This window comes from Motacilla alba, chromosome 15 (assembly GCF_015832195.1).
Source record: "Motacilla alba alba isolate MOTALB_02 chromosome 15, Motacilla_alba_V1.0_pri, whole genome shotgun sequence".
NCBI lineage: Eukaryota > Metazoa > Chordata > Aves > Passeriformes > Motacillidae > Motacilla > Motacilla alba.
In genome coordinates, this window is record NC_052030.1 from 11,132,496 (window position 1) to 11,159,421 (window position 26,926).

Below are 26,926 nucleotides of genomic sequence, written 5' to 3' on the forward strand. Positions count from 1 at the left end.
CAGTGAGTGTAAACCTTTCGCGGGTGCCAGTCACCTGGCCACTATAGAAAAGCTGAGCATCGTTAAAGCCCAGGAGTTACCGTGCTTGGAAGCAGCAGATTTAACTGTGGCATTGCCACACCAGACCTCAGCCTGGTTCTGCTGGAGCTGGGCCAGGTAAGGAGGAAGAGAGAAGCACTAGGGTGTGGTTGAGACAAGGGTAGCCCGGTGTTAGTTTACACATTCCATTAATTAGTGCTGCATCGGGGCTGTTGGCAAATCATCAGGGCCTGGATTTTTAAACGAGGTTTCCAACGGCAAAGGGGAGCCCAGCTGGTGATGGCTTATTCCCTCTCTGCTGTGTTTTAGCCGACAGCGAGGAGTTCAATCCTTAAAATGTTTGGAGCACCTACTGACTTACGGTAGGTGCATAAACCTGATTTTTAGAGTGGCTTTCAAGATTCTGGTCAGAAATACAGTGTTTATCGATAAAGCTGGCATGGAGGCCGGGCTCTGCTCTGGGGAGCTCTACAGTGTTAAAGTGGTGCCCACAAACGAGCCTCGAAGCAAAATGAGGAAGAGGGTTTGGCCAACTGTGGCATTTGCATCTGCTCAAGGCTGAAGCTGTTACTTCATGAAAAGAAAACCGGGGGTGAGCTTGGTGCAGAAATGGTGCTGGATGGAAATAAAAACAAACCCCAAATACCGGACAAAGCAAGGGGTATGTTTGCCGATCGCTGGTGTCAGCTGGGGTGTTAAAGGCCGTGCCCATGAGCCCTGTCTCAGCGCTACAGAGCTGTAACTTGTGTGGGAACTCTTTGGTGGTGGCCTCTGTGACATTTCCAAACAACTGTTTTCCAAACCTCCCCTTTAGGTGATGATTTTGGCAATCGCTCAGTGAGGGGGAACTGGTGCAGGTAACCCTGTTTGCCCCCAGCCGACCTGGCGCTGGAAGCCCAGGGTTTGCACGGGGGTAGGGGAGGAAGCGGCGTTGGGGAACGCCGGAGTTCGTGTCCCTCCGAGGGGGACGCGGGGAGCCCGCAGCGGGGTCGGCGGCAGCGGGACCGGCCGGGGCTCCGCGCTGCATCCCGCGGGGAGGTGACGCGGGGCCGCGCGGCCCGAGGGGGAATAAAACACCGGGGAAAAAATTATAAATAAACAAAAGAACAAAACAACAGCGGCTTACGGGGGCGGGCGGGCACGATGCGGCTGCCCGGGGGAAAACCTGCCCTTCCCCGGGGCGGAGCGGGGCCTCCCTCTCTCCCTCCCTCCCTCCCTCCTTCCATCGCTCCCTCCCTCCTTCCCTCCCTCCTTCCCGCTGCCGCCGCCGGAGCGGAACCGAAAGCGAAGGCGGCGCCGGGCAGCGGCGCTCCGGCCCATCGCGGCGGGGCTGCGGGGTCCCGGGGTCGCTCCCCGCCAGGTCGGTGCTGCGGGAACGGGCGGGGAGGCCGGGCGGGCCCGGGCGGGGGATGCGCCCGCGGTGGCGGAAACAAAGCCGCGCCCGGAGGGAGCGGGCGGGCGGGGGCGGCCGAGGCGGGGATGGAGCGGGGCCGGAGCCGGGGCTGGCGCTGCCCTGCGGGCGGCGAACGGCGTCGCCCCCGGACGGGGCTCTCTCGCGGGCGGCCTGTGCGGACACCCCCGGTGCGGGCTCGGTGCTGTCATTTCCCCATCCCGCGCCGTGGCCGCCCGGGCCCCGCGGGCATCCCGCTGCCGCCGGCCCCCACACGTGCCGCGGAACCGGCGGGCGGCGGCGCCCCGGGCGCGGCGAGGGGAGCGGGTGGCCGCGCCGCGTGTGCCGCAGACCCCATGGGGATCCTGTCCGGGGGCTGAGGGCCGGGATCGGGGTGCTGGGGAAAGACAGGCCATGGGGTCGGGGAAAGGAAGGGTTTTTGAGGTCAAGGGATAAGTGAGTGGGGATGGAGCTGGTGGAGCGACTGCGTGCAGGGGACGGGTCTCACTGGAAGCCACAGGTTGGGTTGCTGCGAGTGGCAGAGCGTGGTTAGGAGGTGGGATGCAGCCCTGCAGCCACGTGCACGGCACGGAGCATCGGGAGCATGAAGGTAACGATCGAGACCAAGAGCAGAAGTGAGATGACCACGGGAAGCTGGTGTGATGGAGCTGTGGGCTGACTGCAATGCTGCAGGGGCAGAAACCACCCCTGGGGACAGGACCAGGTTGTCCTCAAGGGCAGGGGGACCGTGCTGGGGAGAGGATGCGTGGCAGCTGTGGGCACCGGAGCTGCCTTCATGGCCCACACCCACAGAGACTGCCCCTCCCCTGAGGCAGAGACAAATCCCAAAAGCCCATACCTGAGTGTGCTGTGAGGGGTGTCTGTTCCGGGGAGGTGATTTGGAGGAGCCTTTGTTTCAACTCTGCCTTAATGTCTTTTAAATGGTGTTCACAAAGTGGAGAGCTGCTCTAGTTTCCTCTCTTGTGGGCATCGTGGGCTGGAGCTGATGTTTCCAGGAAAGCTGGGAGTCGCTTGGCAGTGCTGGGCAAGGTGATGGAGGTGCCCCGAGGTTATCCTGGTCCATGCTCAACACCATCTCTGGAGCTTAGGCTTTTTTGGAATGCTCATTATATATTGCTTCAGCAGTATTAGGCAGTATTCTCATAATTATAAAAAAAAACCTTGGTAAAGATGTTTTTGTGATTCCTATTGAAACCTGCTGCTGGGTGTTGTGACACTACAATGGCTGGCTTTGCATTTTTTTCCCCCAATTCTTTCCACTCTGTGTTGGCTGGGCCAGGCAGTGCAGGAGGCTCTTCCATTCACCCTGGGATGATGAAAAGCTTTGCTGCTTGGGCACAGGGACCTGTCCTAGATGGGGCATGGGTGCCTGTTTTCAGTATCTCATAAATTTGGGTGTCCTCTGACTTCTAGAAAAGCTGCTTGGAGATTTTTTTTTTCCCATTATAAGTCAGGTGGGGCATGCATATGGTCTTTGTATACTACAGTGACTAATATATTTCTGGCAAGGTCTGTGCTCACTCGTAGGAAGGGAAACTGTGATCGATGCCCCCGTTGCTGCAGATGACACCACTCTTGGCACGGGCACTTCCACCGCTGACCGTGACCGGGGAAAGCAAAATAGCCACTGGACTGTGCCCAGGGAGACCAATAACTGCCCCAGGCTGGCCCTGCTTGGCTTTTAACCAACCTCCAGCAGTAGTAGGGGAGGATCTCTGCAAGTAAAATCAGCCCTGGTCTCGTGTTTTGAGTCCAGTTTTGTTATAAACAGCTGAAGTTGCGATTTGTGAGCTGACCCCCATGGAAGGATGGATGGAGGGGTCACTGCCGAGCTGCCACCCACCTTTGGGAGGGTCTGATCCTGACACTGTGTCTGGCCTTGCCACAGTGACACAGGTGTGGGGAAGGCGAGTGTGTGGCCCCTCCATCTGGGCAGAGAAACAGCTCCGGGGAGGGAAGGGCAGGCAGACGCATCCGTATGCTGTGATTGAAATCCCTGCAGCCAAAGGTGCCACCCTCTGCACTCGCCTGGACTCGATCAGCGCGTTCCCCTCCGGAGGTGGCCGCACCCAGCAGGGCCCAGGGAGGGCCCAGGCGCTCTGGGCAGAGCTGGGGCTGCCCGAGGGGCTGTGAAAATCCCTCACCCTCGCGGGGGCTGATTCCACTCCCATTCGCTTCCGCTCAAGCCACGTGGATGCTGATCGAGAGGGAGAGCTGCTGCCAGGGTTTCACAGACCTCTTTTCATTTTAATATCCCTCTCCTTGCTGAATTAGATGCGAGACTGATTGCTTCGATAATCCTGCTGCAGCCGCTATGGGTTATATATGGATTGCAGCCAAAAGCTGTGCCGATAAATCATTCCTATACACCAGGCTGTTATATTTCCTGAGGATTTTGTGGGCATGTGCTGCTTCCTTTTACATAAGGATCTGCTGGAGTTCATACTAGAATGTGCTGCTTTTCCCCAGGCAAGGGCCCGGCTGGGTTGGTGAAGCCAAAGCCCCCAGGCTGTATTTTCTCTCTTTGGGATTACTGCCCTCGTTTCAGCAATTTTACTTTTCTCTCTGGCTGGGAATACAGCTGTTTTCCACCTCCTCCTCCTCCTCCTCATGTGCTTATTAAGGATAACAGGGCTGTGTTCAACAGTGTGACCCCACTTTTGGGTTTCTCTCAGGCAAGGTGTCATCTCAGCAATTTCTTAAAATCCACATCCTCTGACCTTTTGCACAAATGCAAAGGGAAAACTCCTCTGATTTCCCACTTCAGACGATGTTACGATGGGGCTTGGATGACTTTTAGTTTATAGAGCCTGGGGAAGCCTGCTTGAATTAATCAGACTTGATATGTTTATCCTGGTCAAGCCAATTAACTCCCGCCAGCCAGGACACGCTCAGCTTTCAAGTGTGACTGAGGCTTCATAACTCAATTTTGCTCAAGCCTGACAAAGTTTATCAGGAACCCTTGGAATGGGGATGCAGGTGATGCTCTGGGGGCAGGATGGGATGCCCAGCCGTGCTGTGGCACCACTGGGGACTGGTGTTGCTACCAGTGATTCCTGGGGTGGTTTCATCCCAAGGCTGTCCCAATGAGCTGCCTTTTTTGGTGCGGCCGCAGAGCACGGTGAGGGTAGAGGGCACAGCATTCCGGATCAGCTCTGGCTTCAGGGCAGCTATTTATATGTGCCCACTGGAGGGGTGCCCAAAGCAGGCCAGGCAAATGGCCTTGAGATGCATCCCTGTGAATTCAGGATGAATGGGGGGGCTGCCTGTTTGTTTTAATCCATTTGGGAGTGCATTAAAACACGCTGCCGAGGGCTGCCAGCAGCGCTGCGGGGGGAATTTTACTTGGCTGGTGGCTCCTGGCTCTCTCATCCAGCAAAGCCCCGTCCAGGAGTGGATTCAGCCCCACGAAACTCTTGTGTTTCTGGAATAGTTTGTCCTCGTTGCTGTTCGTTGGCTTATTTATAGCCTCCCATCCCTGTGCTTCTCCGTGCCTCGGAGCAGCAGCGGTGCCGCGTTGGCTTCAGCTCCAGGCCGATCCCACTTGGGCACAAAAGCTCTGGTTTATAGATCAGTGTTGAAAACAGCAATTAGGCCATTGTGAAGCCTCGAGGACGGGGGAGACGATTTGATTTCTGTACTTGACCCATAATTTCTGCTGGGCTGATTCAGAGTGGTTGTGCTGCGGGTGCAGCACGGAAACTTCAATGGAGATGAGTGGAGCTAATTTTAACCGGCCGCCTCGTCGAGGTGTGGGAACCAGGCAGAAAAACGCCTCAAACCCTGCTCCTGCTCCTGCTCCTGGGCTGGTTGTTTCAGGATATTTTTTTTTCACTTCCTTCTGTGGCAACTTGTTAACCTAGAAATTAAAAACAGCACTAGTGTTGGGGCAGGGGAAGAGTGATGGTTTACAGCCAGCCAACCACTGAACAGCCCCAGGTGCTGTGGAGTGCCTGGCATGTGTGAATTAACATCATTTTCTCCTCTTTTTAAATTATCACTTAATTGTTTGGGGTTTTTAAAAAAATTTTTTGTTGCTAACAGTTTTCTCATTTATCTCAAGGTTTGGGTACCTGAGTTTTGCACAAAAGGCCACAGGGCGAGGAACAGAAATCACCAGCAATGATGGGCTGTGGGAGGAAGCAGTGAGCCAGGGGGCTGGTCCTGCACCCCATGCTTGGTAAGTGGGTCCTTATGCCCCTGAACTGCTTTGTCTGGGGGGACTTGGCAGAAATGTGCCCAGTTTGAGCAGTCAAGTAGGGAACTCAGCGGTATTTATGCCAGTATAGTGCAATTCTTTATCCTGCCCTTTAAAACAATGCCTTTGGAGTATTTCCATAGTGGAGATGATGGAGTTGTTATTCCCTGGAGATAAAAAGGGTATAAGAAGCAGTGGTACAGCCCTGGAGTTGAGGCTGGCTCTGGCCTGGGGTCTGTCCCATGGCAGGGTGATTGTGCATCCTGGTGCCATCCCGCACTGCTGCCCTTGGCTTCACCATTCCCTATGGAATGAATAAATCAATCTGCAGCACAACGACCAGCAGGAAATCCCCCTTTCCAGAGGCCGGCTGACCCTCTGTCCTGTATTTGCAGGCACATCTCCCCACCACAGCATGGCCAGGATGAGGCCATCGGTCCCTCCACGCCGCCACGTGTCCCCAGCAGCTCACCCTCCCCACAGCCCCTCTGCTGCGCCGGAGGCTGCGGCCGCCGAGCCCCCGCGGCACTGCGGGACCCCCCGGCGCTGAGCCCCGGCTGCGCCAGCATGGCCTCGCTCATCGTGGTGACCGAGCACGAGGCCGCGGGGAGCGCGAGCGAGGAGGAGATGGACGTGCCCGGCACCGAGGGCTTTGGGGACGGCCGGAAGCTGCACCTCTCCGGCCGCAAGCTGTCCCTGCAGGAGCGGCCGCAGCCCGCCCGCTCGCCCGGGCACGGCGACGGCGCCAAGGAACGCTTCATCTACCCCTCCCTGCCCTACTCCCCGGTGACGTCCCCGCACTCCTCCCCACGGCTGCCGCGGCGGCCGACGGTGGAGTCCAACCGTGTGTCCATCACGGGATTGCAGGTGAGGGGGGATGAGTGTTACAGGTGAGGAGGATGAATGCTGCTCCTGCAGTTCTCCTGCCCCCATCTGCCTGGATTTTCCCACAGTGGCATTTCTTCTGGCTTGTTTATTTGGGATAAACCCCCACAGCATGTCTGCAGGAGGCAGGGGGCCCTGGGATATCCTGGGCCATGGGGGCAGCCCTTAGGGAGGTGAGATCCCAACTCACTGGTTTTCATGCCTTTTGCTGATGCTGCCAGCTCTCACAGCTGTGTTTGATGGAAGCCAGGAGTGTAGCACAAGTTTCTTTCTTTACTCCTTAAAAATAAAAAACAACAGAGAAGTTCACTGATATCTAAAGAGAAAACAGGCCTGCCTGCCCCCAGCCTGACAGAAAACAGGCAGCAAGTGGCTGCTTTGCCCAGAAGAAATAAAATTACTCGGCGCCAGGTCGCCAGCATTAAACCCCTCAGGGCTCTCCCTGTTCGGTGCTCTCCTTCCACATGAGTGGACAGGACTGGATCGCCTGCCCAGCCATTAACGTTGGCAATTAGCCCTCTGTAAACACACCAACGTGTGGCTTGGTGGGTGGTTTTGTGGCTCATGAATCAAAGCTGCCCCACGAGGGTGCTTGGGCAGAGCAGGATGGCGTGTGAGTTTGCAGAGAAAGTTTTGCAGGAGATTTCAAAGGAGAAGAGCAGATGTGAGCAGTTTTGTGGCTCATGCCAAACTTCCCCGCTCTCTCCCCACAGGACTGTGTGCAGCTCAACCAGTACAAGCTGAAGGATGAGATTGGGAAGGTGAATATTGGGTTTGGGGTGGGATGAGGGGTTTTGGTTGGGAGGGTTGCTTTCACTTTCCAGTCATGGGAATGCTCCAGAATGGAAGCAAGTCCATCCACTCGCCACAGCAGCTCTTTGTTGCTCGCTGTTCTATTCTGAGTGGTGCCAATTGAATTGTATATTTTTAAAATTATTACTAATTTTCCCCCTTCTCTCTCCCTCCCACACAATGGGGCATTTGAAGCTTTTCTTTGCTGTCAGTGTGATGTCAGACTGTACACCCCCTGCTCATCCCAGCATCGCCCACCAGCTCTGTGATCCCTGTGGGGTGGGTTTGTGGAGGAGCCCAGAGCCCAGTTTGGTGGTGTGGATTTTCTGGATTGTCCCTAACTTGTGCCCCATGGCTGTGCCCCTCTCCAGGGCTCCTATGGGGTGGTGAAGCTGGCCTACAACGAGGATGATAACACCTACTATGTGAGTAGCACACGGCCCCGGAGCCTGGAGTGGGGCAGGTGGGAGGGGGATGGATCCCCTCTGCTGACTCCCTGCCCCATCCCACCAGGCACATTTTATCCTTGACTTGCCCCAAATTCCACATTTGTTCCCCTCTTGCAGGCAATGAAGGTTCTCTCAAAAAAGAAGCTGATGAGACAGGCGGGCTTCCCCCGTAAGTGGCAGAAAGCCTTTTGGGTGGAGGATGTTCTGGGGATCCTGGGGGATTGTTCCCGACTGGACACACCTTTGCCTTTCCCACAGGCCGCCCGCCTCCCCGCGGGGCCAAAGCTGCTTCCGAGGGCTGCCTGCAGCCCAGAGGGCCCATCGAGCAGGTCTACCAGGAGATTGCCATCCTGAAGAAGCTGGACCACCCCAATGTGGTGAAGCTGGTGGAGGTGAGAGCTCTCCTCCTTCCAAAACTCATCCTTGAGCGTGACGGAGCCTGAATGCAGTAGGGATGGGCTGGGTGAAGGGGAGTGACCCCAGAAGGGAGCAAGGGCAGGTCCTGCCTTTGGAAGAATTTTTTGTTTCCCATAGTTTAGAAGGTTTTTTATTCTCACCTCCCAAAAGATTTTTTTCTTTCCTGCTCAGAAAGGGAAATGCAGAAAAAATGTTTCTTCTGTGGAGGAAATAAGTGCTGAGACAGGTTTTGGGGAAGAACTGGTGTTTCTGTGAGTTCAACAGTGCAGCTGCCTTGCCCTCCACCCACTGCCTGTATGAAACAGTCCAAAAATCAGGAATGAAGGATGTGCAGGCTGGAGTTTATTTGGCTCATGAGTCAGATGATGCTTCCTGTGTGTTTTAAATATTTGCTTCCATGAAGTACAGCTACATCTCTGTCCTCTTTTTTCCCCTACTCTTGTGGGTAGAAGCTCAGAGATGAGCAGACCGTGCTGATGGTGCAGATGGTGCAGAACTGAGATGGCTGCTAAATAAAATATCACAATGCTTAATTTGCAAGGCTTTCTTGGCACTGTTTAATTGCCTTTTTGCTTCTTTTGGCAGGTTCTGGATGACCCCAGTGAGGATCACCTGTACATGGGTAACTGCCCACTGCCCTGGGGTGTCAGAGGGATGGGGCAAAAGGTTCCCACTGTGTTTTGGAGCAGCTCTTTGTGCAGGGCTGGGTCTCTCCTCCACTGTGGGTATAGCCTGATGTGCTGGAAGAGCAAGTGAGATGTAGTCTGAGTTGTGGACAGAGATAAGAGAGCTTTATAGCACTTTATTGGCATTAATTCGACACGAGAGCATGCTTTGCCATGAGAGGCACCAGCATCGATGCTCTCAGCTTTGAAGCTGGGATGATAGAAAGCAGTTTTATTTCTCTGGCTTTGGGGAAAAGGCAGGAGTTAATTATCCAAGGTGCAAATGAGCCACATCCCAACCTGCCTGGCAGACTGCAGTTGTTGCTTCAGGTAATACACAACTTTTAAAGAAGGTATTTTTTTTCTATCATTTATGATCAGCCTGTGCTAGTGGAGGAGCATCTGATGCCTTCATGGCCAAGCACTGAAGTTTGCCCAGGGTGTGGGCTCAGCCTTGTTGGTGGCAAACAAAACCAAGGGTGTTCGTGTGCCATGGAGGGCACTTCATGATGCTGAAGCTGCAAAACTGAGAAGATAGTTGGCAACATCCCCTTAACTGAAAACGGGAGCAGCCCAAATGCCACGTGCCTTGCATAAGACAGCATCTCCTTTTTAAAAATAACAAATTATTTTTAGAATTTTTGTCATTAAAATAATTGCTTTTGTGCTGAGGCTGTGCTCGCAGGAGAACCCTGTAAGCAATCTGTAATCACCTTCTCTTTTGCGTTGCAGTGTTTGAGCTGGTGAAGCAGGGGTGAGTACTGAGTTCCAGATTTAATCCCACTAACACTTGAACATGAGATGGGTTTGTGGGTGGCAGAGCTAGGCCACCCAAGGCGGGAATGAGGTGCAGAGGTGATGGGGAGGTTCATGGTTGGGGCTTGAGGTTTGAGTAGCATTTCCCTGGCCTGGTTACAGCTGAGTACACCCTGTGCACTGTGTGCCTGTGTTTGGGGTTGTGTGCTGTCACCAGCCAGTGACAAAGACTTCAGCACATCCAGGTGGGGTTTGAACTCTGTTCTGTGTTGCCTTCACAGCCCTGTGATGGAAATCCCAACCTTGAAACCTCTCAGTGAGGACCAGGCTCGGTTCTACTTCCAGGATCTGATCAAGGGCATTGAATACTGTAAGTGTCTCTGCAAAAAAGATGGGATTTCTTATTTTGAGTTTTTTTCTGAGCACCTGGAGCTGACCTCTCTGCTGGTGTACGGTGCCATTTCTGGTGGCTCATGCTGCACAGGGGCTTTTAAAGCTGGGGCTGGTTGTGATGTTAGCAGAAAGATCCACATGCAACTCTTGTGGCTCCTTTGCTGCAAACCAGTCATTGTCCCTCTGCTGCAGTGCACTATCAGAAGATAATCCACCGGGATATTAAACCTTCCAACCTCCTCGTGGGTGAAGATGGGCACGTCAAGATCGCCGACTTCGGAGTGAGCAACGAGTTCAAGGGAGCTGATGCCCTCTTAACCAACACAGTGGGCACTCCTGCCTTCATGGCCCCAGAAACCCTCTCAGAAACCAGGAAAATCTTCTCTGGAAAGGTATTTAACAGCAGTTTGAATGCTCTTGGGCTAACCTTGCACAAACAAAAATCTTCTTGTAGATTGAACTGTGCTTTCTTCACTCTGCAGGCTTTGGATGTCTGGGCCATGGGGATCACGCTGTACTGCTTCGTGTTTGGGCAGGTAATGAGATGGATTTTCAGTGCTGTGGTGTTTGGGGGGATGGTTTGTGCCTCCCATGTTCCAGGTAAGCAGTGGGACTGGCACCTTGTGTCCCTGCTGAGCTGAGTGGAGATGAGGATGCATGGATGGAAATGGGAAACCTTTGCCTGTCCCTGGAATGGGTGCAGCCAAAAGGGTTGGGTTTCTTTTCTTCCCTGGTGGAAAAAATTTTGATTTTGGGCAAATTTATTAGGAAAAGAGTTCTTCTAGTAATTAGTAATTTTTGGTTAAATGTTTTTTTTTTTCATTGAGTTTAAAAGTAGACACTGATATAACTGGAAATCTTCTGGAATTTCCCTGTAACTGGATCTTTGCTTTCCTTCAAACCCTATGAGATCCTAATGCTCCTCTGGCTGCCCCACTGCTGCTTCTTAAGAGAAGTTGTTGCTTTCCTCATTGGTCTTTTTCTTTGTGGTAGTGCCCTTTTATGGATGAAAGGATCTTGAGTTTACACAATAAAATCAAGACCCAAACGTTGGAGTTCCCAGACCAGTAAGTACTCAAAAACAAAAACAACCTATCAATCCTTATTTTACAGCTCATTGGAGTTGTTTCTCAAGCACTGCCTGGGTAGGGCTGGCCCTGCTCTTCTGTGGTTTTGCAAAATTCAGGCTTTGAGTTGGTCTCTCCCTGTCCTGTAAATGTGGGATCACACTTCACATTGCCTCAAAAGGGAATATTGTGCTTTTTGTGGGGGTTTGGAGAGGAGGGGGTGTACAAGAACCCAGAGTTGCCTCCCTATTGGGGCTGGAGTCCAGCCCCTCTGCCCAGAAGGCTCACAGTAGCTGGCACTGAGGTGAAGAACAGAACAGAGGCAGCACCCATCCCTTTCCCCACCTCATCTCTCCCTTCTTCCTTCCACAGGCCAGAAATTACGGACTTCTTGAAGGATCTGATTACACGGATGTTGGATAAAAATCCTGAATCTAGGATTTCGGTCCCAGAAATCAAGGTACTGACCCAGCTTCCTGGTGCTGGCTGTGGCTTCACTTCTGTTGGGTTCTCCTTGCTCGGCTTTTTTTGGGAGTCAGTTTGATCGCGCCAGGCTAGGTCCTCCCCCTGTGCCCAGAGTCCCTGGGCAGGTAAGTCCCAGCTCCTTCCCCTGCTCCGGGACCTGCTCAGCCTTGGGACCTTTGGTGCCTATAGAAGTGGCAGGCAAAAGGAAATCCCCTGAGTACAGTATTTCCTCTGCTACCAGGAAAGTACTGTGCAACAGCCTTTCGCAGGAGATTTCTGGTCCTTCGCCCCTGCGGGAGCCTGGAAGGGGCGAGAAGCTGAGAGGATGGAGACCAAGGTAGGGGGAAAGGATTGCGGGGGAATTGCGGAACCTTTTGTGCTCCCCCTGCAGCCGACCAAGTCACCAGGTGTGTGGGCCAGGAGAAACAGGGGTTCTGCCTTCAGGCATGGACTAAACCAGCTCCAGGACGAGGGCTCGGTGGGTCTCCCCATCACTGCTGCTCATTTTGTGTTGACTGGAATAAATCTCTCCTGCCTCCTGGTGCTGTCTCATCCATAAGATGAGAGTGAAGACAGGTCTCCTTCCCTGAAGCCCAGAGATGCCCAGTGCTGTAGGACACCCAGGTTATGGCTTGGTTGTGTAGCTGGGGCCAGTGCTGGCTCTGGACGAGCCACACCACAGCATTTTCTGCTCCGGGCTGTGCAGTTCCTGGTGGCACCCAGGTGAGGTGGCTCACCAGTGACATGGCACAGCCCTGCCCTGCTCCCTGGCATTTCAGGAGCATGTAGGGGCCATAGCTTGGACAAGGAGATGCGTTTGCCAGGCTCGTGTTGTTTGAGTTATGAAAAAAGGGAAATCGTTCCTGACAGGCTGTGTTATTAATTGAAGTTGCACCCTTGGGTCACCAAGAATGGAGCGGAGCTGCTGCCCACGGAGGATGAGAACTGCACCCTCGTTGAGGTGACGGAGGAGGAAGTGGAGAATTCAGTCAAGCACATCCCCAGCCTGGCCACCGTGGTGAGTACAAAGGAGCTGATGGCCTGTGGATGCACAGTGGGGTCCATGCTGCCTGCTGGGGTGGCCCTGAGCAGCTGGAGTTCACTGCTGAAGGGCAAAAGCATTGATAAGGATCAGAGCAAAGACCTTCCCTCTCTTGGAAACAAGTGCTGCATGACACTTGGGTGTCTCAGGGTCTCAGCAGCTCACTGAACATGGCCGTACCCCACAGTGCAGGGGAATATTTTAGAGCAGTTTCAAAGGTAACTGTCAGAGGGTTGATGGTCTTCATGCTTGAGCTGGCTGCCTAAATATCACTGTATTTGCTCAGGGCAAAAGAGCATCTGGTCCAGAACCTGCCCGTGGCCAGAAGCAGATGTTTTGGCCAGGCACAAGGAGCTCCTGCCCTGTTCTGCCTGTCCAGCCAGAGAGGCTGTGGGAGGTTCCCAGGATGGAGATTTTATCTGGGCCACGATGTGCATCAGCCCCCGCCTGGAGCTATTCTTGGTGACTTCATCTCATCTCTTTTCAAGCTCATATTTTTATTCTCTGCAACCCACTGTGGTGGTGAGAACCACATTGTAACCCTATTCTGTGTAGAAAGTGAAATCCTTTGTGGATTTGAACCTAATGATTTCTTTGGGTGCCGCCAGCCCTTGTGTTAGGAGAGACAGCGAGCGACAATTCACAGTTCTCTGGCCTGGTGTTATCTGCCTGTAGGCACCCAGGCTGTGATTTTTGTGATTTTCCCTTTGAGAAGCCCCTTTTCCATCACATAGCTGTGCCCTGTGCCCACATCTGGCCTCTTTTCTGGAGCTCTCTCCCTTTTGGATGCCCTGCGGAAATCTCACTGACCACAGCTGTGTGAACATGCAAATGCACCTTGTGCTGCTCAGGCTGAAAAAGCAGATGTTGCTCTAAAGAGCTCACCATTGATGAGGGGTTGACCCCCTTTTTCCTGTTCAGAGGGGACTTGATCAGTAGGCTCAGTGCTCCTAGCCCTGTTGAAATCAAGGTATGTTCAGGCAAATCAGATTTTACTGCACCTCTTTGACTCTTAGATAACACACTGCCTCCAGGCAAATGTGGTATTTTCACATTTGCATTTGATCTTCAGAATTACCCTCTGGTGCCTGATCTTTGTGCAGCCAAGTGCAGGCGTTGACGCTCCAGTGTGAGATTCACTCACGTGGCTTTGACTCTTAGAACACCCTTGCCTTCAGACACAGAATGGCTCTCTGTGCGCCCTGGTGAGCAGATAAACGAGGCACACAGGGATGAGAAGCAACATCAAATAAAGTCAGGGGCTCTCAGAGATGCCCCTGCTGCAGGGTCCAGTGCTGCTCACCTTGATGTCTGCTCCCGCCAGCAAAACAAGCTGGGGGATGCCAGGGAAGAATCCTGACACATCTCTGTTCCCCACCAGTCTCTGATCGGTAACTTTGTGTTTTGCAGCCAAAGCTGGACAAATGGCCAGCTTTCAGTTTGGTTTCAGATGAACATTAAGGTAAAATTGTGCCAGTTCCTTCCCCTCTCCCTTTCTGGTGAATTATTTTGCCAGGTAATCATGGAGGACTGGGAATTTGCCGGTACTGGATGCAGTTATCAGTAAAACCTACTTCTGGAGAGGAAAGAAACCTCCTAGACTTGGCTTTGCTCTCCTTTCCAGCCTCTTAGACCTGGTGTGGCTCTCACTTGCAAGGGTTTCAGATGAGGATACAGCCCCTGTACTAAGCAGCTGGAAACTTGCAGAGATGCTTCCTTCTGATTTCTATTTATAGAGAACTTTGACTTGTTTTCACTAGTTTTTTTAATTACATGGGCATGCAAGTTGGATGCTCCTGTTGCTCTTGAATGAAGGAAAAGCACCCCCATGAACTGCATTCTGGTTTTGCAGATCTTGGTTAAAACGATGATCCGGAAGCGATCCTTTGGGAACCCGTTTGAGGGGAGCAAGAGGGAGGAGCGGTCATTGTCTTCCTCTGGGAACCTGCTGCCGTAAGTGTCCTCACCTCACCTCAGCCCCAAAAGACATTTGCAGCTTTTTCTAATGCTCTGGGGAAGAAATTAAATAGTTGGGCTTTGAAACTTTCATGGGGGCCATGACTGTGACATTCACATCTCACCTGTCTGATCTGTAACTGCTTTATGGGATTTTTGTGGCATGGAATATCCTGCTGTTCTGATGAGATGAGAAACATCTTTTTATGGCCCTTCCAGCCTGTTACATGGGGAGAGATGACACATGCTCAGCATCCCAAAGATCCCATGGTAGGGAAGGGGCAGAAACTGGTGTCTCATGGCCTCCTTTCCCTTTTTCTGAGTCGCTCAGCAGCTGTTTTATTTCCTTTGAAAACAGGAAACAAGGCAGTGAAGATAACCTGAAATGCAACGACTTGCCCAATGTGGGAGAGGAGGAACTTCTTTCTTGAACGTGGACTTTACGGTTCTGCTGAGCAGCTCAATCCAGGGCACGTCACCAGGCGTGCACTGGGGACGAGGTGACCAGAGCCCAGAGCAAACACAGCATGACGTGGCGCTATCTCAGTACAATGCTGGATGTAGAGCTCACATAGCAGCATGTTATCACACCTTATCAGACATCTGATTATTTGCCATAAGCATGGAGCATCTCCAAGCACTTGGACTGCTGACTTGTGGTGGGAGAGGCGCTGGCGGACAGCGGAGAGGTGAGCGGTGGTGGTGAGCAGCAACAGGGCTTTGCAAAACAAAACCCACAGCAGCCAAAGGAGAATGCTTTTGGAACTGCTTTTAGCTGGTTTTAATGCCAAATAATTTGCAGGGACTGATGCCAGCGTCCCAGGGCCACGATGCCCATGGCGTGGCTGTGGGCACGTGCAGAAGGATGAAGCTTTTGCCAAGTGGCATACACAGGAGTAAAACCAACCACACGTGTGCACTTTGAGAGTTCGCGACCTACCAGGAATGTTGTTGCATCTATTTCTTGTCGTTCTGGTTTGTTTTTAATTGACACCTTTTTAACTGCATGGGAACAAAGCAAAAACCCACCTGTTCAGCTTTTTAAAGAATGCCTACCTTTGTGAGCCAAGTTGTATGAAACAGCATCTTCAGGATGTTCAAAAAGTGAGGTTAATTACCTCCTCAGGTAATTAACACCTTTCCAGAGGCCTTGGTGTGACCAGGACTTGGTAAGTTAGGTATTCAGTGTATGAAAGAAAAAGGTATTTAAGGGCTTAAGTTCAGTTTGAACTATTTTTGCTGCAGACATATGAGTGAAAGGTGGTGTTTAGAATGTTTTAAACAACAGAAGAAGCACTAACAGTTTGTTTCTAAATATTTTACTTGATCTAGGTAGATATACTATAAAATATAAAATTCAGGGTAAAATCCTTCACTTCCATGTACATTACATGGTTTACTACAATTAAAAATAATACAATTTATGCTGGTTTTTAAGTATAGACTTAGGGCTTGCTTAGAATTTAAGATCTTAATGATTAGCTAGTAATTTTCAAAGAAACGTTTGTTTTCCAAACTCTTAATCTGGATTCTGGGGCCAATGCTATGTATTTTTTGCAAGTTTGTTACCAGTAATTTGTGAATGCCTGTGGATCAGAGGCTTGTTAGTAAATTAAGTGTATATCTAGTTAATGGATTGTTTCTTACGAAGAGCTCTTTCACCTTCAGTCAGATTACTCTGATTATTTGTGGTGCTTGTACAAAATAATAATCTGCCATGTGGTGGGAGAGACTCTGGTGTCCAGACTCACTTTCCCAAGTTCTCTGTGCTCGGACAAAGCTGGAGAATGAGGAGCCAGGGTTTGCCTGAGGAAAGGGGTCACGGTAAGTACAGTTAGTTGTTTTGTGGCTGGAGCATGGGACTAGGGGGAAAAGGTCTGATTTTTTTCCTTTCTCAGTCTGATGTGGTTGTGTGACCTTGAACAAGGCATTTGATGTACCTGCCAGAGAAGGAGGATTTGAGTCTCCCAAGCTTGTGAGGGACTGATAAGGTGTAATTCTTTGCCCTCAGGAAGAAGGCACTAGGAGACTGCCAAGTGTCTTGATTAATGGTAAGGTCTCTGCCTGTTAACCCTGGCCATGGATGCCCTGCCTTTAGAAAGTGACTGTTCCCTTGTCTTCCTTTATTTTATCCTGGACAGCACAAGTAGCAGCGTGCCGAGGTCCTTGGCCCCGCTGCAGTCAGACTTGGCCTGGTAACTCCCGGTTAAGACTGGTTTTTGTTAAAGCCAGGACAGCATTAGCAAGGGTGCAGATGCCTTCCCAAAATGTCCCTTTCACCTTTTGATCGCCTGAAGCGATGTTCCCCCTAAATTGCAATTTATTATGGAAGCATTGTGCTGCTGGCTTCTTTCCAAAGCCAGTGAGGACTGTTGGTGGTTTAGGAGCAATACTATGGAGTTTGGAGCCATAAGACACGCACTGTTTTCCTCCCATTTTAGTCCGAGGCTATGCCAAAGCCCTGCAGCTTCAGCTATGGGAAAACCAAACAGGTAACTTGGGGGCCAGCACTATTGCAGCTGCCTGCTCCCCCTACACAGGACTTTTCATTGTAGAAATGTGTGTGAGTGGGCAGCCTGGTTCTCTACCCCTGCAAATGGACTTGATCTGCCAAAAAAAAAAAGTTAAAAGCTAGGGGATCCAATTCTTTGTAGGTAGTGCGTAGTAGTGTGTGTGGTGTGTTTGCTAGAGGTGTGTTGTAGAGATCTCTGTGCTGCCCATCCCTGGCTGTGATTTGTCAGGTGAGACAGTTTACATTGACCCAACAGGTCTGCCAGGTGTAACGCAGCTTCTCAACAGCTGTACCAGCTCCCCGATGCCCAGCCAGTCTCTGGGCTTCAGATACTCCCACTGATCAGTGTCTGACTGCCTGCATGGGCTTGCTTCTAAAGGATGCTAAACTCAGCACTTCCCCAAGGTGCTCTCCAAACCGAGTGTCCCTCAGTGCAGGCTCTGCTGGGGCTGCAGCCGAATGCACATTTGGAAAGAAACGCAATGTGGATTTTTCTGGTTGGTCAGCTCTGTTGAAAGCATAAAGCGTGGCCCTGTGAGGGAGATCTCTCTAAATGCATGACCTGTTAGAGAAGCTGTACTGTGTATATAAACCTGCTCAGTTCCCCAGCTGCTGTTCCTTAGTAGTAATGCTGGCTTTCTCCTTATAGTGAAGTGAACATTTTGCTTGTGCCTTGGAACTGGGCGATAGCTTGATTTCCCCAACACCCTTCCTTCCAAGCAAGCCCGGTGCTGACTGTGGGCTTATTGCTGGGTACTAAGCCTTTTTGGCTCTGAAAGCACACAGGAAAGCGCTAAGGGGAAACCAGGCCTCTTATCTGAGTAGTTTTCCATGGTGGTCCCCTCTTACCTATCAGGCAATTGATCTGTTTCTTTTCTAAGGTCCTGAACTATTCCTGATTTTTATACTGTTTGTTTAATGACCAAGGCTTGTGTTTCACTCCTACTCCTTTATTATGCATTTAACTTTATCAGGTGTATCAAGTTTAAATACTGTGTATTTACCACTTTTAAATTATATTACCTAAGAAGAAAGAATAAACCAACAACTAAGTGTTTTTCCACACAGGTGTTCAAGCTTCACTGTACAAGTTGAAATAAATGACATGCAACCAAACCCAGAGTTAGTTGATCAAGTGGAGCCATTATTCTGTTTGAGTGGTCTTTATCAAGCTGTGAGAGTTTGGTTGTTGGAAGAGGAATCTGAAAGCACTCTCCTATGTTAGTGAAGTCTGGTGCTCTACCATTACTGGGGACCCTGGGCTAGGATGGGACCACAGCAGCACGAGCACTGTGTAATCCAAACTGAGTGTTCACATGCACAGGCTGGAGTGCCCATGGAAGGGCAATCTTTGAGCTGGGACACAACTTAGTGCTCAACAGCAGCAGGCACATAAAGGATAAAACAAAATGGTAATGTTGTGGTTTACCCACTGTGCTGCTGGAGAAAGGCAGCCAGGATGCTGGGGGTATGGAATAGAGCCTAGGGCTCGGTAACACCAGAAAAGGGTCAGAGGAAGGGAAGACCTGGACTTTGTGAGTCAATGTGATCACTAGAGGTGCTCAAAGCCATGTGAGTATAAAAGCCAACAAATCCACTTCAATCAAACTGTGTCAACTGCATTAAATGCAGCAGCCCAGACACAGGGCTGCTGTGGTGAAAAGCACGGGAGGTGTGCCAGGGAATAACAGATCTGTTCTTCCAAGCAGTTGGTACAAGCACTCAGATAAAGACCCTAAGATCTTGGCCTCGAACTTAGAAGTTTTTTCCTTTGGAGAGGGTTTTAGGCAACAGACATGGACAAGGTGGCAGGAGCATCAAGGCAGAGCAGCTGTAGTTGCAGCGGTACTTCTGCTGAGAGAATGAAGAGGCAAAAGCCACAGAGCCCTGGCTTTGATAGCCCTCCACTAACACTTGGTATGTGGAGAGAAATGAACAAAACCCAGCTTGCAGAACTTCAAGAGGGCTGAGGGAAGGTAGTATTTTATTAAAGTAAATTTTAAAGTAAGAGCATAAAAATTAGACAAAACAGAAGAAAAGTTCTGTAACCAGTAAGCCATTTATCATAGCACAGTGGAGCCAGACTCTGCTTTATCTTGGTCTATGGCCACTGGAGCTTGAAGACTCCAATTAAAGAGTAGGAACTGGCTCAGCTAATGTTCACAATCCTTCAGGGAAAGAAAAGTGACAACAGCAAGGAGCTGCTGTCCCAAGGTTAGGCACCTCCTGGCAGTGGCCATGTTCAATCTAAGGAAGAATCTGTGCCTATTGTCCTGTGCCCTCTGCTATCAGTGAGCTCAGGGACAGAAGGACTGGCAAAATGATGATGCCAGAGCTGTCTCTGCCCCGGGCTCAGCCAGTGCAGAGGTCTGGCATAAAGTACAATTTTCCCTCTGTTTAGTGCAAATAACCTGGGAAGACAGCAGACAAGGAGCAGACCCAGTTCTTCTCCCTGGGACTGGCTCCCAAGTAGTAAAGAGTAGTGAAGATTGTCCCTTTCTCAGTTTGGTTCCCCACCTCCTTGCAGCAAGGAGGGGGTGGTCTCAGGGCAGGGTCAAGAAATGTTCCCAGCAGCAGTTTAGAGCAGCAGTCGGTCCTGCAGCACCAGGAGCTCAGGAGTCTGTTCCGTATGTCTCACCAACTCCCTGCAAGGATCAGAGATTACAGTTCTCTGCCAGAAACTCTTCTTTCTTCCCCTTCCAATCACATAAAATCCCTTGCCCAGGAAAACTACTTCCTGTTACTTAGGCTTTAGTTTTCCAGTGGCACGAGATGTTTTGATTGAGAAATCTGCCCTCTGCAGCCACAATTCCCACCAAGCACAGGGCTGTAGGGCTGAGCTCTGTCCTCAGCACCAGTCAAGCAACCAACTAAACCCTACTGACCAAACAGATCATTTGATCCCTGGAGGGAGCTGTAACTAGGTGTCAGCACACTGGTCTCAGAAAATACCAACCCATGGAATGATTTTTCTCACAACTGAAGGAACCCCAAAAGCCAAGAAGGAAGGATTTGATGGCAACAGGACTGTTCCCTACAGCTCTTGGAAGGCAAAAGCCAATGACTGCAACCCAAAAAGGAGGTGCAGTAGGAGCATGACAAGTTCTTGAACATATATTTTCCTCTCCAAGACTGGTTACCCAGGAAACATGACAATATTTGTTTCTAGTGCTCTTCCCTGCAGCATCTTTGAGGTAAAAATTAGCTTCTCTGACGAAGACAAAGTTTTCTTAGAACTGTGGTTCAGAATCCCCATTTGATGTGGACTTTCTACATCCTGTTTCAGAATCTCTGCAGAGACAGAGGAGGAAGCAATTCTGCCTTTTACCCTGCCTTCATTGATGCTTACCAGTTCATAATCCTCCACATATTTGTACTTCTTCTCCCGATAGTAGTATCTCTTCTTCATGCAATACAGAACAACAATGTCACACAGCACTGTTGCCTAGTGGAGATTGAAAGAGTTTAAGACAGGGATCCTCAGAACTGAGGCACTAATCCAGAATCCACGTGCAGACAGTGTCACTTACCACACCAAACAGTGCTAAGCCAGAGCCGATGTTAATCATGGTAGGAATTACATCAAATTTTCCTGCCTAGAAGACAGTTACAAGCCTGAGCATGCTTTTCAGCATCTCTGAAAGTTCTGAGAGTTCTCAGTTCACTACAAGACCTCCAGGAACTGTCACCCTACCTTTCCAAACACTATGACATCAAAGCGGATGCCATAAGCTTTGACAAGTGTCCGTGATTCAGTGCCATCACTATTCTTGTAGTATTTTGCAAACCTGCAGAAAAGATAGGTCAGAGTTTAACTGGAAATGCTGAGGTTGCTCATGTGATCATGCAACATCCAGGTGTGTTGCCCATCCCAAGAGGATGGGCTGAACATTGGTACTTCCAGACACAAGCCCCGAGTGATGGAGATTTCATGCGGCAAGCTCATATAGGAGAAAAGCCCAAAGCAGGTGAATTCAAGACAACAATGAGCACCACAAAATGAGGAAATTTGCAAGGCATAGGAAGGGGAGAAAGCAGCTTTAGCAGGGGAGCAGAAGGACTAACAGGAAGAAAGTCAGCTACACGGGAGGCGGGCAGGGGCTGCAGGGGACCAGGCAGCCGCGAGAGGGCAGGGCCGGGAGCGCCCGCGCGGCACGGCCCGGCACACAAAGGCTGCTCCGGCACTGGGTGACAGCAGGCAAACGACAGGGAAAAGGGATGAGAACAAATAAGTGAGATCAGACTTACTCCGCCACGTGGTTGACTAAGCCAGGAGGAAGCAGAGAAGAGGGTGGAAGAGAAAAGGAAGGATTGGTAAGGGGCTGTACCAGAGTCTGAAATTAGCAAGAGCATTTCAGATCCAGCTGTGATATCCTCCAGATGGTCCAGACACCCCCATACCTGCTGGCCTGGCACCTCCCAAACACACATTTGTGCTCTGCACTGCTCTTCAGCAAATTCATCCAAGTTCCACCCAAAGATCCTCTGTCCTAAGCAAGATTTTGTGATTCTAGAAATAACAGCCCTGACCTGTGTTTCTTCACAAGCAGGAATCCTGCAAGGACCTTGGCAAGGTGGCTAATCTGTATTTAATATTACAGTCTGAGTCTGGATGCAACCAGCTGCCAGCTCTGTGCTGGTCTTTTACTGGAAGTGCTGGCCTTGGCTGTACTGGCCAGGATGTGTATGTGGTGGCGTATGCCAGGGTACTCCTGGTGCAGATATGGTCTTCAACTGACAGAGACACTTTTACAGGTTAGTTTTTCCCCCAAGCAGAGTGAAGGACATGCTTCAGTCTCCCAACCCCACCTCACTCCCCTCAAATTCTGCCCTATCAGCATACCCTGAGACAGTCAGTTGTCTCATTGCCATCCCACTGACCAAACAGCCACCAAAAAGCTGATGGAAACATGACTCAGGCACTCCAACATACAATCAGTGGAGCTTCACTGACCTCCCCCCTCTGCTGTGGTTTGCACACAGTGAGGATCCCACCTGCTCTGTCTTACAGCATCAAAAAAGCTCTCCAGGTTTTCTTCTGTTGCTCTCCAAGCACCATCGAAAGCCCCAAACTACCATAAGTGCCAGTGGCAGATGGAGCTGAGGCACCAGGTGCCCTCCACAGCCACATTACCTGAAGTTGTAGCCAGGTGAGACGGTGTGGGCTGAGTCCTTGCTGTCGAGGCGCCGGAAGGAATATTTTGGCACGCAGTGGGAAGCGGCTCTGTCCAGGTTGCAGTCCCAGTTGATCTGCAGTGCCATGACTCCACCCTGCCAAGTGGAGGAGAGGAGGTGATGGGCAGTCCCAAGTGCACGGCCAGCCCAGCACTAGGCTCTCTGCTGACCAGGACCCAATTTACTGGCTCTAATGCCAGGCTCACTCCAACACTTTTCTGCTGCTACAGGACCACATAACCCCACCCAAACAAAGCGAGGCCAATCATTGCTTAAATAGAATTCACTCCAGTCCCTCTGGCCAGCGCACTCTCCATCCTGCAGCTCATCTGTGTTCTGTGGCTCATGCCATGAGGCAGAGGAGACAACCCCCTACCACTCCTCTTCTAAAAATAGCTGAAGCCCAAGAGAAGGGTCTGCCAAATACCTCCACAGCCATTTCCTGGAAGTCCTGCCCTGCAGCTTCAGCTATTTTCCCTAAACGGAAGATAGGGCAGAAGGGATCAGTCTGGGCATCATAGACACAGTTCTTGAGGTAGGTGGAGTTGATAGTGGGGAGGATGTTTCGCCTACAGGAGAACAGAAAGAGGAATGTTGTTGCATCCCCTTTACTGCCCAGGAGACCAGAGAGTGTGATGACCCTCTCACTATTTACTTGCTGAAGTTGAATTTGCGGTACCAAATGTTGTTCTTCACCAGAAGGGTGAAGTTCTCAGCTTGTCGCAGGAACGCTGGCCTACAAAACAAAAGGAAAACACAAACAGGATTCTGGAGAGTCCTTGGTGCTCATCTCTTCAGCTTTTCCCAAGAGCATGCCAGTGGGAGAAGCATCAGCCGTGTACCACGAGCCTGCTCTCAGGAGGGGCACTGTGGAGTAGGAAGACAGAGCACTCACTTGGGTATGTGATAGTCATCCTCCACGGGGCACCACGCAAAGACTTCACAGGTCCTAATGCTGCTGTTGTATGGAACACACTTCCCAGTCTGGATGCCTGGAACGACATGTGCACAGAGGTACTACTGAGCAAAACCAGGCAGTATTTGGCCTGTGACATTCCATATGGTGAAATCAATTTCCCCAGAGGTGAAGTGCCTCTAGCAAACCCACATTATCTTCCATTGCAAGTGTAATTTCAGAGAAAGAAGCATCAGGTGCTTTTCCTGAATCAAATCTTCATCCATGTGAAATACTGCTTCAGGGACTGAAGGCCATGAAAAAGCTTCACACTGTTTGCTAACTCCCCAAAGCCCACATCTACCCAGCATCCACCCAACACAGTCTAAGTTCATCTGGTCTAAGTCCACCAGAAGAAAAATCTGAGCTTCCCATTCAGTTCTCTTACATGTGAGAGAAAGAGAACAAGGAGACTGACGTGAAATGGTGCTTCCTTCACAGCAGGGAAGGCACAGCACACAGGCACCACAACCCAGACTGAAAGGAGCTTTTGCAGCAGGTTTCTTACCACTGCTGTGGGTGCTGACATATCCTGGAACACAGTTGTTCTTCACCTCGCACTTTGTTTGATCGTCTGGGAGCTGGAGAGGAACAATAGTTACATAAAACTCTGAGAACCCTCTCCCCCTCACTCCCACCCACACAAGGCAGGATGAAAGCAGATTCTGCACCTACCTCTGGGCAGCGGCCTTGGCTCTGGTTCAGTGTGAGGATCACATTGGTCATGACAAACACAGTGTTCTCACCCTGAGCATGCAAAACAAGAAGGAAACTTAAGAGTGACAGTCTGCAAAGAGCATCCAAGGCACTGCACCCAACATCTTTGTTGACAGAGCCCAGGTGGCCCAGCAGAGGGGACTTGCCCTGGACACTGCTGGTGCAGCACTGAAGGAGCATATTCCTATGTGTATTGCCTGGTGCTGCTGAGTCTAGCCACAGGAAGGACTGTGGGACTGGCAGCTCCTTCTGTCCTCCCACTCAGCCCAAAGTTCCTCATTCACATACGAAAACAGAGCTCACACAGCTGCTCAGGGGAGTTGTAAGGCAGGAACAGAAACAGAGCTCCAGCTGCAAGTCCGAGTGCAACTCCCCCCCTCTCTTTTCACAATCTCTCAGTTAGGAGTTTGCCCGGTCCTGTTCCGTCAGGGAGCACTATTTTCATTACTTGACTTTCACTACTTTCAGATCTGTATGACTCCAGATCTGTCATCTGCTTCCGCTCCACTGATAAGCAAATATGACCGCTCAGCCAAAATCTGGCTAAATCTCCCTTTTTTTCTGCACCACATGTCATGCAGACAGAGGGACCCAGGACCAGCAGCTTGGCTGTGCCTGCCCAGCCTGAAGGCCACCACACATGGCCCACACAGCACAGATTCCCACAGATACAGTCAATCAGTAACTACAGCAATGCTTCCTGTCCAGTTCTGCATCAGGTGACTTGCAGGCTGCTCCTGTGGCTTCTGCCAACAACTTCACTTAGGGTTGTTTGCTTTAGAAAGCAATAAGGAAGATGACAGGTCGTTATTGTTGCAGCTTATTCCTGACGTCTGCAAAGTCCTCCTCTGGCAGGACCGGTGCTGTTGCAAGTCTTTGTGGGCACCATGGACAGTGGGATCAGTGCACCCTCAGAGAAAGAAAGGCTCAAGAAGAACTTAGAGCCCATTTGAGTACCCAAAGAGGGCTTATAAAAAGGAGGGAGGGGGACTTTTTAGACAGGCAGATAGTGATAGGGTAAAGGGGAACAGTTTTAAACTAAAAGAGAAGAGATTTGGGTTAGATATTAGGAATTCTTCACTCTGACCATGGAGAGGCCCTGGCACAGGTTGCCCAGAGAAGCTGCGGATGCCCCTGGAGCCCTGGAAGTGTTCAAGGCCAGGTTGGGCAGATCTTGGAGTAACATGGGATAGTGGGCCTGCCTACTGCAGAAGGGTGGAACAAGATTATCTTGGTTGCTTCCAAACCCAAACCATTCTACGATTCTACACCAGCACACACACAGACACACTTTTCTTGGAATAAGCTTCCCCAGGACAGGTACTCAGCATGATCTGCACCAGCTCTCAATAGACTTTTCCAAAGCAGTAGCTGCTTGTTAGAAAACCTTCTTTCTGCATGTGAAAGTCATTAATACCTGTGGAGGGATGACATAATCAGCTACATCCCAGACCCTGGCTCCCAAGATGGATGTGTTTGTCAGTGCTACACCCTTCACCTTCATGGTTACAGAACTGACCACAGAGTCTGTTTCCTGGTAGCCCTTTTCCCACAGAAAAACCCACCTGAAAGAGAAGGATTGCAAGAAACAATAAATAAACACCATAAACAAGTTCAGGTTGGAATTTCTCCTTTTTCCATATTACCTGAAAGGGCCATTCCAGACAGTTACACAGCTTTTCCTTACAAAAGGGTCACAAGATTGGCAATCTCCTGTCTGATTTTTGGGGTGACATTTTTTTACTTTCAGACTGATTTGCAGGGTCAAATTTGCTTTTATGCCCAGCCCTGCTGAGGGAACGACAATCACCTCCTGAGAGGTCCCACGCCTGAGGGGCCCTTCGGCCATTCGCTTAAAAGTTGGACCTGATACTTGCGGGGTCCTTTCCAACTCAGAATATTCTGTGATTCTGTCCATAAGCAGTGCCACCAAGTCCGTGTGGCCGCTCGGTGAGCTCCGGGCTGCCCTCAGCCCGCGCTGCCCTCACAGGATGGGTCCCGCGGCCCCTGAGGGCCTCTGAGGGAGGGGCGGCTGCCTCCCTCAGCCCCGCGGCTCCCAGCGCGGAGCCGCCCGCTGCCCCTCAGGCCGGCCCGGACACCCGCGCCCCTCCGCCCGCTCACCCGATCACATAGGCGAGGATGCCGAGCTGCACCGCGCGGTTGATGAGCCCCACTTTGCGGCTCCGGATCAGCACGATGCGCGGGGTGTCGTACTCGAAGAGAAAGCTGTGGAAAGCCCCGCACAGCGCCATGGCGGCGGGCGGGACGGGAAGGCGGCCGGGACGGAGCCGTCCCGGGCCGGGCCGCGGCTGCCGCGGCCCCACAGCGCCCCGAGCCGCCCGCCGGGCGCTCCCGCAGCCCCGGCGCCCGGAGCAAATTGCCCGAGGCCAGCGGAGGCAGCGGCACCGGCAGCCACGGACTTCACGGCTGTTTCCACAGAATTGCCAAACCCATTGGGTGGGAAAACACCTCTGAGTTCATCGAAGCCAAGCCGTGACCGAACACCACGTTGTCAAATAGAGCAGAGCAGCGAGTGCCACGCCAGCCCTTACTTAAACACTTCCAGGCTCGGTGACTCCAACACCTCCCTGGGCAGCCCGTTGCAACATTTAATCACTCTTTCTGGGAATAAATTCTTCCTAATTCTTCCTAAGTCCAACCTAAGCCTGCCCCGGCACAGCTTAAATCAGTGCAAGGACCAAAACAACTGCCTGCAAAAGACAGCAGAGCATATTGAAGACTGTCACCTTTCCATCCACAGTGACCAAATTCTTCATCTATCCTCTTGCAGAATTAATCTTTGCTATAAAAGCAAAGTTCATGTACCCTTTACCTTGTTCTGAGATACCCAACATGTTTCCTTATTGTGGAAACATGACTATAGCCCTCATAAGAGCAGTAAATCATCAGGAAGAGATGAAGTGACAAAGTGGCAGTGGGAATTTTAGGCACTATAAAACTATTAAGACTCTTTAGTTCAGCTGTACATTACTAAAATGCTTAATTTTTTACAAAACCAGCCAAAACAGAAA

At 51.1% G+C, this 26,926-nt stretch overlaps 2 protein-coding genes across 3 annotated transcripts; one reads left to right on the top strand and one right to left on the bottom strand.

The window, feature by feature from the left end:
* The first annotated feature begins 1,242 nt into the window (after window positions 1-1,242).
* CAMKK2 (calcium/calmodulin dependent protein kinase kinase 2) lies at window positions 1,243-18,187 on the top strand. The gene is made up of 18 exons (XM_038152432.1): window positions 1,243-1,399; window positions 5,514-5,630; window positions 6,044-6,515; window positions 7,247-7,294; window positions 7,697-7,750; window positions 7,892-7,943; window positions 8,033-8,166; window positions 8,777-8,813; window positions 9,589-9,610; window positions 9,894-9,982; window positions 10,198-10,397; window positions 10,488-10,541; window positions 10,999-11,072; window positions 11,445-11,532; window positions 11,779-11,874; window positions 12,427-12,555; window positions 14,432-14,532; window positions 14,894-18,187. Exons 3-18 carry the CDS (start codon window positions 6,216-6,218, stop codon window positions 14,964-14,966), a joined length of 1,551 nt encoding a protein of 516 aa, XP_038008360.1. The 5' UTR covers window positions 1,243-1,399; window positions 5,514-5,630; window positions 6,044-6,215; the 3' UTR covers window positions 14,967-18,187.
* Window positions 18,188-19,014: 827 nt separating this feature from the next.
* Window positions 19,015-26,352, bottom strand: P2RX4 (purinergic receptor P2X 4). Of its 2 annotated transcripts, XM_038152434.1 has the most exons (12): window positions 26,016-26,342; window positions 25,312-25,459; window positions 23,853-23,924; window positions 23,686-23,758; window positions 23,118-23,214; window positions 22,878-22,958; window positions 22,650-22,791; window positions 22,182-22,318; window positions 20,742-20,835; window positions 20,578-20,643; window positions 20,397-20,492; window positions 19,015-19,692 (listed from the first exon to the last, which is right to left on the bottom strand). In XM_038152434.1, the coding sequence occupies exons 1-12, from the start codon at window positions 26,144-26,146 to the stop codon at window positions 19,660-19,662; spliced, it is 1,170 nt and encodes a 389-aa protein (XP_038008362.1). In that variant the 5' UTR covers window positions 26,147-26,342; the 3' UTR covers window positions 19,015-19,659. The 2 variants fall into 2 exon arrangements, with proteins under 2 accessions (XP_038008362.1, XP_038008361.1); XM_038152433.1 differs by lacking the exons at window positions 19,015-19,692; window positions 20,397-20,492; window positions 20,578-20,643; window positions 20,742-20,835 and adding an exon at window positions 20,852-21,311 and having other exon boundaries at window positions 26,016-26,352.
* Between the last annotated feature and the right edge of the window lie 574 nt (window positions 26,353-26,926).

Coding starts and splice junctions, on each gene's coding strand:
- CAMKK2 (XM_038152432.1), top strand. CDS start 6,216: ATGGCCTCGCTCATCGTGGTGACCGAGCACGAGGCCGCGGGGAGCGCG. Junction 6,516..7,246: donor TGTCCATCACGGGATTGCAG/GTGAGGGGGGAT, acceptor CTCTCCCCACAG/GACTGTGTGCAGCTCAACCA. Junction 14,533..14,893: donor TCCTCTGGGAACCTGCTGCC/GTAAGTGTCCTC, acceptor CTTTGAAAACAG/GAAACAAGGCAGTGAAGATA.
- P2RX4 (XM_038152433.1), bottom strand. CDS start 26,146: ATGGCGCTGTGCGGGGCTTTCCACAGCTTTCTCTTCGAGTACGACACC. Junction 23,215..23,685: donor TGTCAGCACCCACAGCAGTG/GTAAGAAACCTG, acceptor ATGTCGTTCCAG/GCATCCAGACTGGGAAGTGT. Junction 21,312..22,181: donor TCACCTGGCTACAACTTCAG/GTAATGTGGCTG, acceptor CTCCTGGCTTAG/TCAACCACGTGGCGGAGTAA.